A 19,388-nucleotide genomic window follows, 5' to 3' on the forward strand; every position below is an offset into this window, starting at 1 on the left:
TATTAGGACAGTTGTCTTCATAAGAACAGAGTGTACAACTGAAAGTAACATCTTAAAACCCATGCAACTACATGTACCTGAGATCTTGAGGTTTGTTTTTCTCATTGTCTGTATTAGCTCTATACTGATCAGTCTCTTGCATATGCATTGTGTCTTAATTGTTCAGTGCTTACAGGAATAGCACCCTAAATTGTTGGTTTGGGTGTAAAAATATGATCACAGTGGAAAAAATAAATGTTTTTAATTGAATCATGTCCAAGGCAGAGTAGACATAATCTAGCATATAAAATCTTTGAGTGCAGTTCTCACATAGAAAGGAAAACTAGTATGTGTCTAATTAGACTGTATTCCTACTAGGTTTATTTTATTACTTATTTAACTGTTACAGCTGAGAGTCTAAGCCATGAAACTGTAACACCCATCTCTGAATTTCTTTGCAATTCATATATAAAATTTAAATTAAATATGCCCACTGTGGACTTTTTTTTTTTTTTTCTTTAATACCTAGCAGTTATTAATTCTGTAGAAATGGCTGAAACATCAACATGGTTACTACTTATAACTTTCACAGCTTTCAGGAAAATAGCCCAAGATAGTTTCACACTGCCTTAAATTATAATGTGACATTGACTAACAGTGTGGTGAGCTCTAATAATAGATCTTAAATTATTAGTCACTTACACCACAGTCAGGAGCAGAGTGAAACAGATTAACATATTTCTAATAGGAAATGGGGACACGGGATACAAAAAGAAATAGATGAAAAGACCAGGATCATCTACAGCAATAGAATACAATTACATGAAAAGTTCTAATTTCCAATACAAGTAAATTAATTAAAGCAAGAGATTCCTAATAATCATTAAAGTGACATGCAAAAAGACATAAATCAGACAGAACTGTGGACATTAAAACCTCTGAATATACCGTGAGTCAATTGAATAAGTGAAAATAATTGCATTGATTAAACCAGTGCGATAAAAAATGTGATAGACTGGTTATTATTTGTATCAGAGTAGTGTCTCATGACTTCAATCAGAATTAGAGCCCCATCCTCTGAATATTTAGTAAAGAACTATCCTTTCTTTGATGAATTTACAATATAAATCAAATATTTTATCATCAATTTATCAGGATCTAGTAACGGGGGAAGAAGTGGATTTTCTAAAGCACTCAGCGTTAGATCAACAGGTCACCTCAATTCCGTGCTAGAAGTAAAGCTGAGCTGAGGAGGAGCAGGGCTGGACCAGAGATTAGTGTTTCCTTCAGTGAGTCAGAAAATCTATGGGAGCAATGTGAATTCATCCCAAATTTTCTGTCTGGACAGCACAATAGACTTGACCCAACTCTACTTGTTTATCTACTGAAAGCAGCACAGCTAGTGTCGCTTGATTCTCCATCAGAGCTAAAAGACCCTATTTCTTAGAGCTTCTCATCCTCAGTTATTGACTTGGTTACACTGCCCACAGATATCTCAGTAACTGCACAAAGCTGCAGAATTACATCTACCCAGTCTTAATTATCTAGTGCTTCATCCAAGGTTCAGGACAATATTCTGTCTGCTAAACTAGAACCGAGCTAGAAGTCAGAATTGCTGGTCTCTTTCTAGCTTTGTTACTCTTCTGCTAAGCAATGCACATTCATTTAAAAAATAGGGATGGTGTCTATCTCAGATGTGTGATCTAACAAATACATGTAAGTATTTCTAACATTTACATTTTAATTAATGCTAAACATGATTTCCCAGCTTGATGCCAAGAAATGGACTAGTATCAACTATTTCCTCCTTAATTTTCATCATACAATTTTTTGATGTTCTCTTTATCTTGTCCCTCTCACATCAACATCACAGGTTATCCTCTGGGAGGTTTATATAGTCCAAGGCCATTTGTATTTTTTCTTTTTTGTTGAAGTAGTGAAATTCTCATGTATTACACAGTTCCACAGAACAAAGCACTCAATTTAACATCAATACAGGTGAATAAAAATCAAAGTAATTTTTATGTTTAAAATGCATAGCTTTTACCATTCCAGTGTGTGTACACACCTGTTGCACAACTTAAATGAAAAAGTTTGAAAAAAATATACACTTTTGTTTAATAGCTTAACTGAGTGATCACCACTTTGACAGAATATTGAAATAGCAAACTCCTCCCATTATTGCCTGCTAAAAAGTACGGTAAACTGAATCAGAGACTGCAAACCAAGCAGAGAGTAGCATTTTTATCATTCTGCAGATGACAAGAATGCCTTTGATTTACAAGTTAATATTTTCTCAATTATTTTCACAATATTCACAATATGCTTAGTACACATCCTTCCTGAAATCATGCTGTACTACAGAATTTTAGCAAGAAAATATTTTTAATTCTCTTCAATACTACATTCTTCCAGTTTCCCATGAAGCAACAGACACTAAACTCAGATCTTCAGTGTATCCACCCGGTCATCATTACTGTATCATAACCATATAATTGACCCGATATATGACAAAACAAATTAAACTATCATCAAAATATTTTTTTTTCATAATGTTCTACTGATGAGACCATATTGCCTCCCTACGGTTTAATTTTTCATAGTACCAAGCCAGTTTGTTTTCTATTTTAAGAACAAATAAGGGCTTTGTTTGTTATTTTAAGGCAATATATTCCAGATCTGGATATCTCTGACCAAAAGTACAGAACTGCAAGCTTTTCCATGACTACTTCTAATGTGTTGCCTAAAAATAAGTACACTATTGAACTGACTTCATCAAAACAGCTATTACCTTATTGGTAAGCAATTGTATTTCTTTACCATTAAAGGAAACAACATCTTCTCTAAACTACAAATGAGACTTCTGTGGTGTGACACGCTGCAGATGCTATTGTAGGAATATAGGAATATCATGTTGAAGATGCCAGTGGTAGGACAAGAGAAAAACAAAACAAAAACAAAACAAAACAAAAAAAACAAAACAAAACAAAAAAAACCACCCTCTTCCTAGTAGTTTTTCTCAGAAGCTTTTCAGAGCTTTCTTTTTTCTCAGAACAGTTATGTGCAGTGTTTCAGGCCATTACAATGTGCCAAGAAATGCTCCAACTACTTAATTCATGCTCATCCTATAGCCAAGGGACAAAAACACTTCTTGAAAATCTCATCTCCATGTATTGACTTTGTGGGACTACCACCCCCTAAAACAGCTACCTACATTGGATACCTGAAGTCAGACAGGGAGAATAGCCCTCTGTACATTTTTCTGATACATTTTTGTATTATGAGAAAAATCTTTATTGCTGTTAACAACATTTCCAGAACATAATTTGGTCTAGTATTCCAGATGGGTCTAAATGAAGATAATAGAAAAAATAAAGTACCAATGAATTCCTACAACCAAATTGTAGGTTAATTTACTCCATAATTTGGAAGCAGACAATCTGGACCCATCACATAGCAGTTCCAGACCACTTAAAACCCACCTCAATTAAGACAGCTGTCTCTATTTCCATCCCCCTCCAGAGCCCTGAACACTCCCATGGGAGGCCTCACTAATTGCTGGCAGTGTGAAGGAGGAGAATGAGACAGACTACACCAGAGGTGTAAGGTGCTGAGTAGTGGCTTAAAACATCTCTTAGAGGAGCTCAAATATTACATTGACGTGGCTGGCTTAAGTGTTTGAACAAAAAATAAATTAAAATGAGGTTTGAAATTGGGTAAGTGGGAAAGCCTTATGAGGGTCCAATTTTCATGCATAATAAGGAATTAAGGGCACTTTATTATGACTAAGAACAGGGCTGAGGAGCCCAGCAGGGTTATTTTTTTTTAAATAATGATTTAATGTTTATTTACTTAAAATAGTTTAAGATCTACCTGTGTCCTGGTGCTTAATGTTTCCTACAGGTTAGCTCTATATCTTCAGGAAAACATACGTCATGGCACCATCAGGTAGATTGATCTTGAGCTAGAATACTTCAGTGTAAAATTTCCATTAAAAAATACACATTTTATATCTAAGTTGAAGGCATGTTGGCAATTAAATCATAACTGGAGAACAGATTTCCTAAAACCAAAGGATTCTCTTTGAAGAACATGCAAAAAATATTCTTTATTTGAAATCCATCATAGCTCTTGTGTCAAAGTAAAAATTTAGTTAATTTTTACAAATTTCTGTAAATCATTACTTAAGAACATAAAAAAGTTAATAATTAAGCTAGAGTAAAAAATGTAAAAATGTTAAAAGTTACTTAAAGCACGCTGCTTCAGAAAAGGAGTTAATGATCACTTAGCAGCACAACACACATTTAGATATTCTTTATAAGAATCAGTCCTTTTCTAGTTCCATAGTTTTCTTATAAAAGCATTGTCCCTGAACGTTAAACTTCATATGATTTTCTGATACAACAGTATCAGCTTTTATTACCAGAGATTTTTTTTTTTGTCATCCTATGTTGTCCCCTTTTTTTATAAATAAAATAATCATCCAACTAATGAAATTGCCTTTCCATTTTGAATGTGAAATTCCTAAATGCATAATGGGAGCCTATAGAATTGTTCTGCATAACAGTACGTGGTTAAAAGCTTCATATACAAAGCTGTATCATTATATACAATAAGTTAAAAAAAAATCAGAAGAGCACAAAAGATGTTAGGTGGTTAGAAAAAATAATAAAAAGACAAAGATATTTTTTAATCAGATAAATGGGAAAATATGAAAAATGTAAATATAATATCAAATAGAAAGCAATTCATATTTATTTGTATTTATTATATATATATTTCATATCTATTAAATTCAATATTTATTAAAAAAATATTAGTTTACAAGGTATTTAATTAAACGCCTTGCCAGAAAATGCCAGAGTGCCTGCTCAGGTGACAAACACCTTCATGGCTTTCAAGAATATTTAGAATTCTTGACATACAATTACCATGAGGAAAGACTTAAATCTCCTGTTTCAGAACCTAGACTCATCCCCACCATAGCAGCAAGATGAGAATTCGCAGACAGACAGCCTATCCCTACTAAAAATCTTACACCTTCCTCCTGAAGCATCTGCTACTGGCCACACTCAGTGATAATGGACCAGATGGAAGTTGGATCCAATTCTCTTAGAAATCTCTATGTTCCCTACAGTAAAAACGTATTATTTTTTTTTCCTGATACTACAAATACTAATTGTTATTTAATTGCTGCACAGTTTCCCCACGAAAGTACATGGATTCAAGCTCAAAGAATGCTTATTAAATTGTCATGTAAGTAAGGAACAAAGTTAATTTTGTAACATTTTGTAGATTTTTCAAGTTTCTTTTGAAGCTCCATCAGTAAGGATTTCTAATGCAGTAGTATAAGAGCTATAACTTAAAATATATCATGCCTGCATAGGTGTTACCTGAATTGACTTTACGGTACTTCTTTTGGTGTTCTCCTAATGAAGACCAAGACATGTCGACATTCTAGCATTTTAACTACAAAAATTCAGCTAACTTGTGAAATTTGTTTTCTCAGCAGCAACATCACGAAGAGCAGGAAGCTGAGCAGATGGTTAATTAAAGAGAATAGAATTTTCACATGTAACCAAAGTGTTTTAAAACATACCAGTCTAAAGGTGACCTACAAAAAGCTTTTATAAACTAGAAGTATTTAATTGTGTTGAATGACCCACATCAAGGAACACTTTAGTGCCTGCTACATCATGTACATGTATGTCCTTTTTGGCTGTGATATTTAAGCATGTTAAATATATTGAGCTCTTCCTATAAAGAATCAATCACTCTGACTTGTTCTGGCTTACTCTGTATGAAGTGTTCAGGTAACAGTTCACCATCTTGTGGATACATGCAAGATACTTCTGTGAACATTGAGGAAAGAAATGATTTTGCTAGGTCACAGCACACCTAGAAAGACAGTATTATTAGGCAACTTGGGAACAAAGAGTTACATACTGGATGGGGACAGCAGCTACAGAGAGCTCCCACTAATTTCTGGAACAGCCATATGATCTAGGATGTTTCCTTCAGCTGAAACTGAAGCATATGTCTGTGAAACAAAAATCTTACTCTCCTCTCAAGCAAAATCAAAAGCTTTTATCTTTTCCTTGTGATTCTGTTTCTCCACTATTAGTCAAAGGATGACACTCTTGCAAGAGTTAATACTTTAGAGCAGATCTGCGACCATATATTGGGAATAATGGGGGAGAGAACAAGCATTTACTTGAAAATCCTGGATAACAGCTACAGAAAGAACATGAGTAAAAACAGTTCTTTAATTCCTTTAGAAACAGATAGGGGGACATAAAATGTATGCCCAGAACTAACGAAAACCATCCTACACATAGCAGCAGCACCAAGCAGTTCACTGAATGCCTTTGAAGCTCTGATATGATCAAGAAGTCATTTTTACCAGTATGCCCTTTTGAGGAAATGTAACTCAGGAAATTTCCTGAGGAAATGTAACCAGTTAATAAAGTACTAGTGCTTGAATTCCTGCGCACCTTATAAAATGTGTCAAGGCTCTTGTGTGTAACTAAAACTGGAGCCATTTCCAGTAAGTGAATCATTTGTGATTTACCACATGATTTGTACCAGAAAACAAACAAACAAAACAAAAATAAGAAAGAAAAAAAAAAAAAAAAAAAAAGGAGGTCACGTAATACAGAACTTGTTCCTGGGATAGTTTGGGTTCTCTCTTACTAATTCAACATTTGGGATCAAGAAAAGAGGTTTGTGTCTTTCCCTCTTATTGACAAGGCTCCTACTTTTCAAATCATTCACTTATATCTGGCCTGGTGCTGAACCTGTCTCTTTAACCAGGCTCTGGACATGCTGAGAAGTAAAGCTGCTTGCTTGTGGCACAGATCCAGTGCTGTAGGAACAATAAATTGGGAAGAAAGCAGAATTGCTGGATTCAAGCCAAATTACTCAATAGTTCTGTAGACGTGTTAAATTTAATTTGCATGTTGTTAGGATATTATCATCTTTAATGGATAAAAGCTTTCTGAGAAGTCCATACAGTGCCAGATAGACTTTGGGTAATATCAGTCTATCTTCAGCTTACCGAGTGATAATTTTTACAAAAATTGGTGCAGGCAGCAGTTCTTCCTTAAGTTGCCAGCACTGTTCTTCCACGCCAAGTTTCCATGTATCTGCCACTGTAATGATGTTTTAAACATTGAAAATAACTACGATTGTCAATCAGAGCTCACTGAGTACTCTCATACATTCCACAAATCTTTCTTTAAGCTGCTACTACGTGCCTTGATCTGACTTCAGAAGTTTCTTTGTTATCATCTGCCTGCAGGAAACATTCTGTGGAAGTTCTGTGAATTGCATCAGACAGGTAAAAGCTGGCACTTGAATAATTTATGTCAGCAGCATATTTTCAGTAAGCAACTTGGCCATCAGCTGCAGAGCAGCATCTTAACAAAGATCTAGGTAATATGGAAGCAGTCTGAAGAAATAATTCTGATTATTCATCAGTACCACACAAAATGCTAACACTGATGCTAGCAGTTAACCCATACTAATACCAGATTTTTATCATAGGGTTTGCATTTAATGCTTCTTTTCCCCATTTCTGTACAATTATTTCCAGTAACTTTTTTTTTTTTTTTTTTTTTTTTTTAATTGTCAGCAGCACAAATTGCTAGGCTGGCATTAGAATTAAAAAGTGGACAAAGACAAAGAGAAAAATGAGACTGCCAGTTAGAGCAGCCACTGATCAGTCACAGTGGAGCATACTGCTCCTTCACGAGGGCCTCACCGATTCACCTTCTTGAAAGTATAACTTGATTACCTTTCTCTGATTGTCAGACATGATTTTTTATGTGCAAACAATATCTGAAGATGCAATGATTACTAGGCATACAAAAATGAAGCTATATACTGTTGAGTCAGAGCTTGCTCGCATCAGAACAGTTTACAATATATGTGAATACAATGCTGTTGATGGAGACTGTAAATATAACCATAAACTAACATTAAAAACTGCAAGACCTTGTCTAGAATGCAATTTTATTATTATTATTTCTAAATTAGGGAAGACAAAATGTCAAGCATTAGCCACTATTTGGCAATGCCTTATAGGATATACTGTATCCCAGTGTAAATAAAGAGTTCATAATTTCTTCTAAAGCATATATAAATGACATTTCCCTTTGATATGCTGTTCAAAGCGAAAACCCTGATTCTAAAATTAGAAATTCTAATAGGAAAAAAAAAAAAAAAAACTTGCAAGGGGGTAAGATTGAAGAAAAGATAGTAGTGCTCTATCTTTGGAATTAATACGATCCCATGTGATGATAATCGGACACTGATTATATTTATCATTTTGGAAGAGCTACTGTGCATTCCTACTGTTACAACAACAGCACCACTTCCTTTTAACAATGTTTTTCATAGTGCTTTACAAAGGATGTTAGGATCATTATCTTGACTTTACTGACAGGAAAATCAAGAAACAGACCACTGAAAAAATAACTAGCTGAAAGTCACCTGACAGACAAGTGACTGAGTGGAAACACAAATTTTCAAGTTCCAGTAGCATATTCTACTGACAAGACCACAGTGATGCTTTCAAATGCCCGAGCCACCTTCTAACCAGGTGAGTGATCACAGAATTTACAAAGGCACTGACTGTGCTTTTCTGGCAAGCCTGGCTGAGTACCTACTAAATATTACAGCAAGAAGCCATTCATAACTATTAAAAGGTTCTCCTTTAGCAAAGCCATCCAGTTGTTAGTGGCTGGCAGGAGTTCAAAATTCCAGTTTAAAACCATCTGTCTCTTTTAATTGACTTTACTGTCTTGGTCTTTCCCAGCTGTGGTACTTAAGATAGGAATAAGAAGCATAGACAGCAATTCTTCTATTATGTCTGGTCTAGCACTTCCCCAACACTTTCACACCACAAGGAAATCTTGTAAAAGTTCAGTACTCCCCCATGTCTGTTGCCTCCTTAGCTTTCTGATGACTCTACATGTTTAAAAGAAAGTTTTGAGAGAGTAAAACTCAAGTAAAATTTTCTGTTGAGAGAACAAACATCCATAAGCTCTACCAGACAGGGAATTAATCACGAAAAAACTTTGGCTTTCTCAGAATTACAACTGCTAGTTAGTTATTGAACCTGAACATCTGTGTTAGGTAGGGACTGAGGAAGGGAATATATTTTTGCCCTCTCACCACCTCTACTTGCCTCCTCCATTAAAGACTGTTGGCCGACTGTCACAGAAGACAGCTGTCCTGTGGCTAATTTGAAAGTTACACCTGCTAAAGACATTTTCAACCAGACCACAGCTGCCAGATTCAGGCCTCCTCATACAACTCAGGCAGCAGGAAGAATTACAATCAGCACAGAGAATCTGTCCGCAAATTAACAACACAATATATTATAGTACGTCATCCAAAATTTAACACATAAAGGTATCGTCGTCTGACTGTATGGAGTATCTCTGCCAAAGAACAATCTTCCATTTCAGATTTAGAGTAGATGGAGATTTATTATTTGTTTTGGTAATTGTTAGTGGCTTTTTTCTCATAAGGTTGCAAGAACACTGAAGAGCATTACTCAGAACAAGGGTTGTTTTTTTATGGTTGGTTGTTGGTTTTGTTTGTTAGTTTGTTGTTGTTTTTTTTTGCCTTTGGAGTGACTCTATCTTTGAATCCGACACATACAATTTAAATTTTTAATTAGAAATTACATTTTGGAACAGTACATCGATCAAATCAGACAGCACTGCTGTGTGTACATGAAACCCACACATAAACACACACTATTTATAGTCTCAGTATATATTCTATAGTTTATCTTACATAACTGTATACACTAGAGCTAGAGCTAGTGCAGATACTAAATAACCCTTTTTTTCTTTTTTTCTTTTTCTTTTCTTTTTTCTTTTTTTTTAAGAAAAGGAAAGCCATCTACACACAAATTAAAAAATCCTCATTTATTATTTTTTGAGCACTGGTTTCCTGATTCTTGTTTTTTTTCCCAGCCCATTGAATGTTCAATTGCCATTGTACAATACACTCAAAATACAGGAAGGATATGATCAGTGGGGTCGATTTCAAAGATGCGGAATTACCACTGAAGAACTACCACTGAACTAGATCTGACTGAGCTTAAACGGCCCCAAGGCACTTCATCGCCTCGAGACAGATTTACAGATTCAGGCAGTTAAGCAGAAAGATATAACTCTGAACATATGAAACCATAGCACAAGTTCTTGCTTGTTTCAAAAGCATACACAATATTTCTACAGCTGTTTAAAATGCCAGAAACCCATTCAACTATTTTTGTTTTAAAATCACTTTTGCAGTCATTCATTACTAACCTTGCTGTTAAAGTTGGAGAAGTGACAACAGAGGTAAAAATCTCAACCATAGCCATTTTACAAAGATCAGCTGCAGATCCTATGAAACAAAGTGACCTGGTTTTAATGTAAAGCATGCAAAATGAAAAAGTTATCCTTTGAACTATGGCACAGGAACGAAACACATCTGAAGGTTATGAATTACAAGAATTTTCAAAACTAACAAATTCAGTTGACGTAGTATGTAAAACAGATCAAAAGATTAATAAAAAATAATAGTTGCATGTTAATTAAAACAGAAAATAATAATATTAAAATATATGCTAACTAAGGGTGAATTTAACACTCATGGACATGAGTTGAGAACTTCTTCCTATATAAAAAAAAAAAAAGTCTGAAATCATCTAACTCTAAATTGGATTTAAAATTTACCTATAAATCAATTAAAATTTAATGTCATAAAAGATTAGAACATTGTTTCAGGAACACATTTTCATTTGGTAACTTAATTTATGCTTTTTCATATCTCCATTGGTTTGTAATGTATATTCATTACATTACAGTGTTAAGAGCAGTGGTGCATAAACAGTGTCATGTTATATAATGGATTCTTCATTTCTAGGGATCAAGAAACGGAATGATTCCCCATGCCTGCAGTTTAGTGAAAGGGTCTGTTTTGAACCATGCAACAGAGCTTTAATGCATTTTTATATAAAGAATTATCAGATGAAATACAGAAACAGTCCTTTAACTAAGGACTGGAAACAGTAAGTCTCCTTACTCCATGAGATATCCTAAATGTACCAAACCATATGCATGCTTTTTTTTTGCACCCCCTAACTCAGTGAATCTTGAATTCTTTCTTCCAAATTGTCCAAGTTCCAAAGATAAAGACTAGCAAGGTTAGGCAAATTGCACGGGTACTCTCCTGGGACCTAAGTGAGTATCTAAGAGATTGAGGAGATCATTATCTCTCAATGACCCAAGAGGGGAAAGACTTCACCTCTTCTTTATTCATGGCTTTCTGTGACAAACTGCCTCCTCTGAGTCCCATACTGAGACTCCACCTTGATGACTTTGCCACAGTTGTGTAATAGTTTAACTGCTGTAGAACATCTTTGGAAAAGTATTTTGATTAAATTTTTCTGACCAGTTCTGTAGTCCTTTTTGAAAATATTCCTTGACGTTAAAACAATAAAATAAAATAATAGACTAGATACTTGTGGATATAGTCCCATTATTTCAGTGTATTTGGAACTTGCCAACAGCAAGATCCCAGAGTGGAATTCTTCCAAATAAATGCGATGGTTTCCGTGATAAATATCTTAATAAAATACATGTTTTTCTCTATTCAGCCAGCTAGATCTGAAACATAACTGATGAATAATATGCTGTACATTGGTAAAGACTATTGTACTGGAATCTTCAATAAGAGAAAAAACACTAAGAATGAACTGTGGCAAATATCATTGTAGTAAGTTGAAGCTGTAACTCTGTATGAGAGTATGTTCCTCTCAATATTGCGACGCAAACGTCTTCTGCTATCAGTTTCTGCTACTATATGCAAAATGCAAACTGCTTACATTAATTAATTATTATATATAAATATAAAACATGTTATATGCAGTTTGCTATGCTAACAATGTAAAAAAATGTTTTAGCATAATTTTGGAAGTTTTTGCAGTCTTTAAATACTATCTCACAGCTGAAATGCTGCAATTAAAAATCATTCTAGTCTAGAAGGAAATTTTAAATAATGTTTAGGAATACAGAATATGCTAAAGTTTTTTATATGTGTTTCACCTGATCTTCCAATATTACATGTTTTGAATAATTGACACAGTATTTTTCATCAGATTTGTCTTCCAGAATGATTTGAGCTAACAATGAAATATGTTAATCTTCTTCGTGTATGTCTTGATACATACAAGTGAGAATTTTGTAGACAGCCCTGTGGCGGCTTTGCCTCAGCTCCAGGCTCTTTGGACAGATGGACGAAAGAAAGTGCTGCTCAGAGGGCCATGTAGCTTTATTAATGCTACACTGTACACTCAGCAGGACTTGCTCTATTAGCTCAAGCACTGTGCCTTCAGCTCGAGAGGGCTGCCGGCCAACTGGATGGAAACCCAGGTAAACTGAACACAAGCCTCCAGAGAAGATTGTGTGGGCATTCCCATATTTACAAACGCACAAGCCTTTGCTGCAGATTTTATGAGGATGTATTAAAATCCTGCATATGAGAGCCTAATACAGCAAGGCAGCTATCACTTGAACAAAAATTTTACTCACGCAACAGGGCATTAGAATTCTAGATCTATGCATGTTCTTGCAGAGGTTGTACCTAAATTCAGTTACTAATTATAAGGAGTGTCAAACACGACATAATTACTTAAGTCATTTTTAAAATGAAACATTAACGTGAATAATATTTGGAGAGGAAGAAAGAAAAATCAAATGATCCTTTCAAAAGGAAAATTCAAATCATTCTATAAAAAGCACACCATCACCATATTTAGAAAGCAGTTTATGCTTGCTTGTAAATAGTACATGTCCAATATAACTTAATGAAAACCCTGTCTACATCTTCCAGTTAAAGAAATATCTTCCAGTTAAAGAAATAATACTTCCAAAGGGTAGGTTGGTAGGAGGGATTTCTGCTCTGGACCACCAGCTCAGTTTTTTTTTCTTTAGGTGGCTAAATTCTTTACGATACTGGGCCCCACACAACTTAAACTGAGTATGTTAATACATCATTAACTAATAGTTGAGTATTTTTATGCTGCTTTTTACGTTTTCCAACGTGGAAAATTTCCCATGTTGTTCTGTGAAAAAATGTCTTTATTCTCACCCTTCATAGAATTATTTTCAAATGATCTTTACAAAGAATGATTTGGATTTCAAAACAATAATATATGTTCTTGTAATACTGTATATTTCTTAAACTAAAGCTATCTAACAAAATAAAAGCTAGAAATTGCAAGCAGAAAAATCACATAAACCCTTTTGGTGTAACAAACTATCAAAGAAACCAGAAAGGAAAATGTTTTAAGACAACAATACAACTGAAGCCCTGAAATATATATTATCTCCATACATAATTTGTATCTATTCCTATATTTAACTACCACAAAGAACTTGACTGTATTAGAACATTGTGTTTTGTGATACTGTTTACTTTCTATTTCCAAGGAAGCTAGAATACTTACTTTAAACTTCTCTTTTATAACAAAACTCATGCCTCAGTAGTAGCCTACTAAATAATTCATTCTTTTGAGATTATCAGAGTTGTCTGCTAGAGTTAAATGTAGATAGGTAAGTAAATAAGTAGGTACGTAGGTGTTGGTTTTGTTTTGTTTTGTTTTTTACCTTGAACAACAAAATTGACAGCCTGCCTCTCTGCTTGAGTGCGTAGTTTATAATCCTGTGCATTGATATTAGCCAGTGGTCTTTTACGCCCCATAATGGAAACCACATAACCTGGTAGGATTTAAGTAGAAATCCGTATTAGAGCAATTAAACTTCAAACATTCTTTTTGAAGATAATACAGATTTTTGGAATTATGCACTGTTTGAGACAATTCAATATTTTTCCTTCTGAAAATAGTCAGAGCTTATTGTATTGTTGGTCTCAGAATTATTTTACTCAGAGAATTGGTACATGTTATACAAGAAAAAATTGTGTTCATTAAAGCTGTATTTCATTAGGAATGTCTGCTGATATACTGATAGAAGAGCAAACTCTCTCTGTGGGAGACGAAACTATAAATACCTAGCAGAATTAGCTATCTATTAGCAGCCATAATTAGAGCTTTCCATGAAATGAATAGATTACATGGGAATAGCAAAAATATAAAAAAACAAAATCAATTTGTGCAGCAATTAAATCATTAATGAATCTTTCCCAGAATTACCGAATAGTTTTGGGGGAAAAAAAGTTATTTTTTTTTCCTAAATACAATAGTTTCATGTCCCTTCTACAGTCAAACTTCTTTAACTCTTATTTATTTTTGTTTTTTTTTTTATCATTAAAAGAAACACATGAAAACAGAGATAAATATTTATTTTAGGCCTGATGATGTTGTATTTTGCCAAAATAACTGCTAGCACTTGAGAGGATCTGAGAGATGAAGAGAGATCCAATGATCCTCTTGTCCATATAACACATGTAAAGCCTTATCTTAGCTTTTATTCCTCCACCCCCCCCAAAAAAAAAAAAAAAAAAAAAAAAAAAAAAGAAGTACAACAAGTGAAAAATTAAGTAAGAAAAGTGAAGTCACCCATGTTAAAAATACATCTTCATACAATCTTTTCTTCTGAGTACCCTGACTTGATGAGTCATCACTAGATACCGTGGAAGTTCAGACTGACGCAGAGTTTCATCTTGTCTGACGTATCTCAGATATGCAAGCAGAGTAAGAAAACCTCTCCAAACACAAAGGTTTGACTTTACTGTGGACAGCACACACCCAGTACTAAGCACAGGGAATGAAGATTCGGGTCACGAGTGGTGTTCCCCAGGGGTTGGTGTTGGGACCCATCCTTTTTAATATCTTTACTGATGATTTGGATGAGGTAATTGAGTGCACCCTCAGTAAGTTTGCAGCTGACACTATGCTGGGGGGAAGTGTCAATCTGCTGGAGGGTAGGAAGACCCTGCAGAGGGACCCGGACAGGATGGGTCAATGGGCAGAGGCCAATGAGATGAGCATCAACGTGGCTAAGTGCTAGGTCCTCCACTAGATGATCCTGGAGGTATTTTCCAACCTTAATGATTCTGATTCTAAGATGGTTCTGCTGAATTCCTATTCTGCTGAATTTCCAGAAGTGCTGACACTAAAAGTACAATTTTTGGAACAAGGAACTGAACTATCTGGAGGTTGGGATATTCTTTGGTGAATTACTCTTTTCAATTTAACTAAGATTTTCCTTGAAGAAAAGGAAGAAGATGGAATGCTTCAAGCATTGGACTCTCAATGAAAAATAGATTTACTGTAATAACCCTACTCCTAAATGGTGTGCTTCTGATACATGAAATATCAGACATTCATAACATGTAAATAACATTAGGTGGGTAGATGCTATTAATCTCTGAACTGCAGATAAGTAAAAAGATTTATAATGAGCTCTGTAGGTTAGAAGTTTCTTTCTGGTGAGAATCTGAGGTGGATTAATAAGAAAAATGTTAAACAATGTTTATCTGCTGCAATTTTTTTGAGCTTGTACAACTGAAAAAGGTTATAGTTCTACCATTAATAGTTAAAACAATGTTTGAAAGTTGGGAGTGAATGGAGGAGTCAGTACTATTTAGACAAGTATGTGCTGAGTTTTAACGACAATCAAGGTTATTAGTTATGACACACTTGTCCACTAAACACACAAAACATCATTTTAAACACAATTTTGGTTACAGAAACTTGTTTACTTAAAAGAGAATAAAGTTACGTTATTTTAAATAGATCAAAGCAAATATGTAATAAACTGGTAATATTTTACTAGTTATATTATGTTGGGCTTAATTAAAGTGAAGCTACCGAAAACCTATTTTTTCTTTAGGAATATTAATGAATAAAGAAATGTAATTTCATGACACAAAGACAGTTCGTGCTTCCAGTAGGCTTTTAAGCTCTACAAAGCAGAGAAAATGAATACTAGCATTTTCATGACCAGAAAGTCAGAATCAGTTATATGGTTCTATCATGACACTCACCTGTTCAACAATGGGTAATAATAAATTGCAAATTTACTGTTTATTTCTACAAAATGTCTTAGTACAGTATGCTGTACTAGGAAACAAAAGAAATTAATTCTGACAATTCTACTAATAATTCTACTAATAATTCTGCTAATTTCCTTCTAAAGTAAATATTTCAAGCAGCTATACTTTCTCCAAATTACTGCACTCTTAGGATTCACTACATATCACTGGATATATAGAATAACAACAAATCTGATGCAAGAAGTGTTTGCAGCTGCTGTCTCCAAGAATTACTCTGCACACATCTGTCATAACATATACCACCTGAATGTCAAGAATATAAATTTTGACTGATGCAAAAAAAAATGTGATAAAAATTGTCTCTGTAAATGTTTTTGTTTCTTTGATTGTTTTTGTCTAAATGCCTGAACTTCTATGGTCCAGCAGCCATATGGCATATTTATTAAATGAAAGATTCCTTATGGTTTATTTGTGTTGGAATACGTTATATGTTAAAATGATGCAGTGTAACTTTATGTTAAATAGAGTTCACTCTGTGAACAAGCATCTTAGTCTTTTAGCATCTTTCTGAGATAAGTCAGACATATTTAACCAGTTTGTCTTAGGGTTGAAAGAGAAAAACCTGATTCACCAGGAAATGATATTCTATATTTTCTCCTGTATATTCACCTGTAACTATCTGACTTTTGGTTGAGCTGAATCTCTGTCTACATCATTGTAATACAGTGCTGATCAATAAATAAAAGTATGCGTGTGGGCTTTGGATTACCTTTTGTTCGGCATTGTTCAATGGTTTTCTTTGTAAATTCATTTACTTTCTTGTATTTTTGCATAAAACTCTCTATAAAATGACTGGCTTGAAGAGGAGTAATTCCCAGGCATTCAGCAAGACGTTCTTTACCTGGTGCATAGAAAAGCAGAACAGAAATCCACTACACACTGTTACATTCACAATTAGTGGAATTAGTAAAGGTACATATCTCTATGAAAGAGAATGGATCTGATATACTACAGTAATATTTAAACAATGCAAATGTTTAACTTTGAGCTTGAATGTTTCACTGAAGTTAGTGGATTAAGAATACACTTAATAAGAAGTATATAAACAGTACATAATTAGGAAATTCCTAGTTATAATTTATACCTATAATGCAGTTGACATCTATTTTGTTCACATAACTTCTGTTGAAGTATCATCAACACTAGGTAAGTGTTGAAATGTGCAAAATTTTGAGGAGCAGATGTAGAACTTGAAAACAATTTTAAATAAATATAAATGTGAATGAAGATCTAAAAAAAGGGATGTAGATGCAGCTGGTTTAGTTTAGCTAGAAGTTTTGGATATGGTGTACAAATCATGGAAAAACATAATGGCTGAAGCAATCAGACCAAGTGGCTTGATTTGAAAATGGTAGTTAGGAGTGTGAGTCCCACATATTTCAGAGTCTTGGGCTCCTCAATTTCTGTAAAAAACAGAGTCCAAGTTGTGAGATGAAAGGGTTGGAAAAAGACATCCAGAATTAAAAGGTCTTTCAGCAGAGACAGAAAGGAATAATATCTTTTGGATAGGACATAGATGCATAATATATATTACATATATGTATCTAAGAGCACCTATAAGATAAGATAGAAAATCAATCAAACAAACAAACAAAACATAGGACAGTTTTCCAGAGTGTGAAAACAATCTAGGAGCTACAGTTCAAAGACATTTATAAACCAAGTAGTTCCAGTAAAAATAAAACATATATCAACATTAGTCATAAGAGGTTTAAAAGACAGATATATTTGTCAGCTGCACAGCAACACAAAGCAGCACTGTGTCTGCAAATAACAAGCTGAGAGGCGATGTCTCAAGGCACTAAAAGCATGGAATAGTTATTGTCACAGTAATACCGTCAAGAAGAATTATCTAGCGTTTTCGAAAGAGAAAGGATTTCAGCCACCTAAATGCCATCACTGTCAGTTTGATGTGCATTTCAGAACAATCCTGTACCATTTTGTTCTCTGTCATGCCAGGATCTCCACTGAGCTCCAGAAACACTAGTCTGGACAAGGTACTAAAATAAGAAATTCACATCTAGGATGACTCTTAGCCTTGAGGCCTGTGCATTTGTTTGACATCTAAGTAATTTTTTTTTACTTCTTTGGCCAGAAAATGACAAATCTATCTGTCAATGCACATATTGTTAATAGCTAGAAGACTGCTGTGGCTACCTTAGAGAACTGCAACATCCATATGAAAGCCTGCTCTAAGGAAGCTGCTTTGGCAGGGGGGTCAGACCCGATGGTCTCTCGAGGTCCGTTCCAACCCCTACAATTCTGTGATTCTGTGATATGTTGCAATATCCACATTATTCTTCTAAAGAACTACTGCTATACAGAACAAAGCATTACATAAAATAGTCAGAAAATTAAGGCACAGTATCAATAAGGAAGTCTGAAAAGTTCCAGGGAGATGCAGTTTCTGGGAAGCAAAAACAAAGAGGACTGTACAACCATTAAGATCACATTTCACGATGCAGGAGCACAGACCATGCTAAGCAGCTCCCAGGAGAGGACTAAAGCTTCCTTGAGACTTGCCCTTAAATTATGTGTGCCAGGGGAATTGGTAGCAACATCCTGTGAGTTTTAGTGTTCTCCGTTCTGTAATATCTTTCAAAACTGAAAATAGCACTATTTGCTTTTTTTTTGGTTTTCATTTAAACACTTTGACATTCCTCTGTGTTCTGTATAATTCAGGACTTGAACATAGTGCCATTGAATAGAACTAATTCTTTCTTTTACAGAAGTTTAAATTGTATTTTCTGCAAGAGTGATTGAGGCATAAGCAGATGAATATAACTGCTCAAAATTAAGCAAAAAGTTTGTAATAATGTTATCCATCTCTCTATCTGGTATATTTATTAAAGTACTGACTCCTAGACATAGAGAGACTCTATCATACTGTTTTCTATCCTCCAAGATTATGGAAAAGACCTTATAAAAAAAGACCTTATAAACCAAGAGTAACTTAAAGCTAAGAAAACATTAAAAAATATTACTATTTACTACATGAAAGTAATCATAATACAGGCAAGCTCCTCCAGAGGTCCCTTCTAACCTCAACATTTTGTGATTCTGTAAACATGCTTTGACGCAACATCTGAATTTCTCTAATTTCACTGCAGTTACTCTCATCTCCATGCACATACTGACAGAATGCAGTTTCCTAAAAGTTATACTAATTTTAGATAAAGACAAATGCTTCAATTGCATCAGCAACAAATAAACACAAAATCAGAGTAATATTTCTGTATGTCAATGTAGCTATATTACCTGGATAATTTTGATACAGAGTAGATTATTTAATAATACTTGATATAAATAACAATATAATACAAAAT

General features: G+C 34.4%; 1 protein-coding gene across 1 annotated transcript in view; it reads right to left on the reverse strand.

The window, feature by feature from the left end:
- POLN (DNA polymerase nu) overlaps positions 1-19,388 on the reverse strand; it is a 99,851-nt gene that overhangs the window by 17,273 nt on the left and 63,190 nt on the right. Inside the window, exons 19-21 of the mRNA XM_068679710.1 lie at positions 16,772-16,903; positions 13,653-13,763; positions 10,308-10,386 (exon numbers count right to left, since the gene is read on the reverse strand). Coding sequence (XP_068535811.1) covers positions 10,308-10,386; positions 13,653-13,763; positions 16,772-16,903 — 322 coding nt within the window. The remainder of the gene's footprint in view (positions 1-10,307; positions 10,387-13,652; positions 13,764-16,771; positions 16,904-19,388) is intronic.

The sequence above is a fragment of the Anas acuta genome, chromosome 4 (assembly GCF_963932015.1).
Source record: "Anas acuta chromosome 4, bAnaAcu1.1, whole genome shotgun sequence".
NCBI classification, from domain to species: Eukaryota; Metazoa; Chordata; class Aves; order Anseriformes; family Anatidae; genus Anas; species Anas acuta.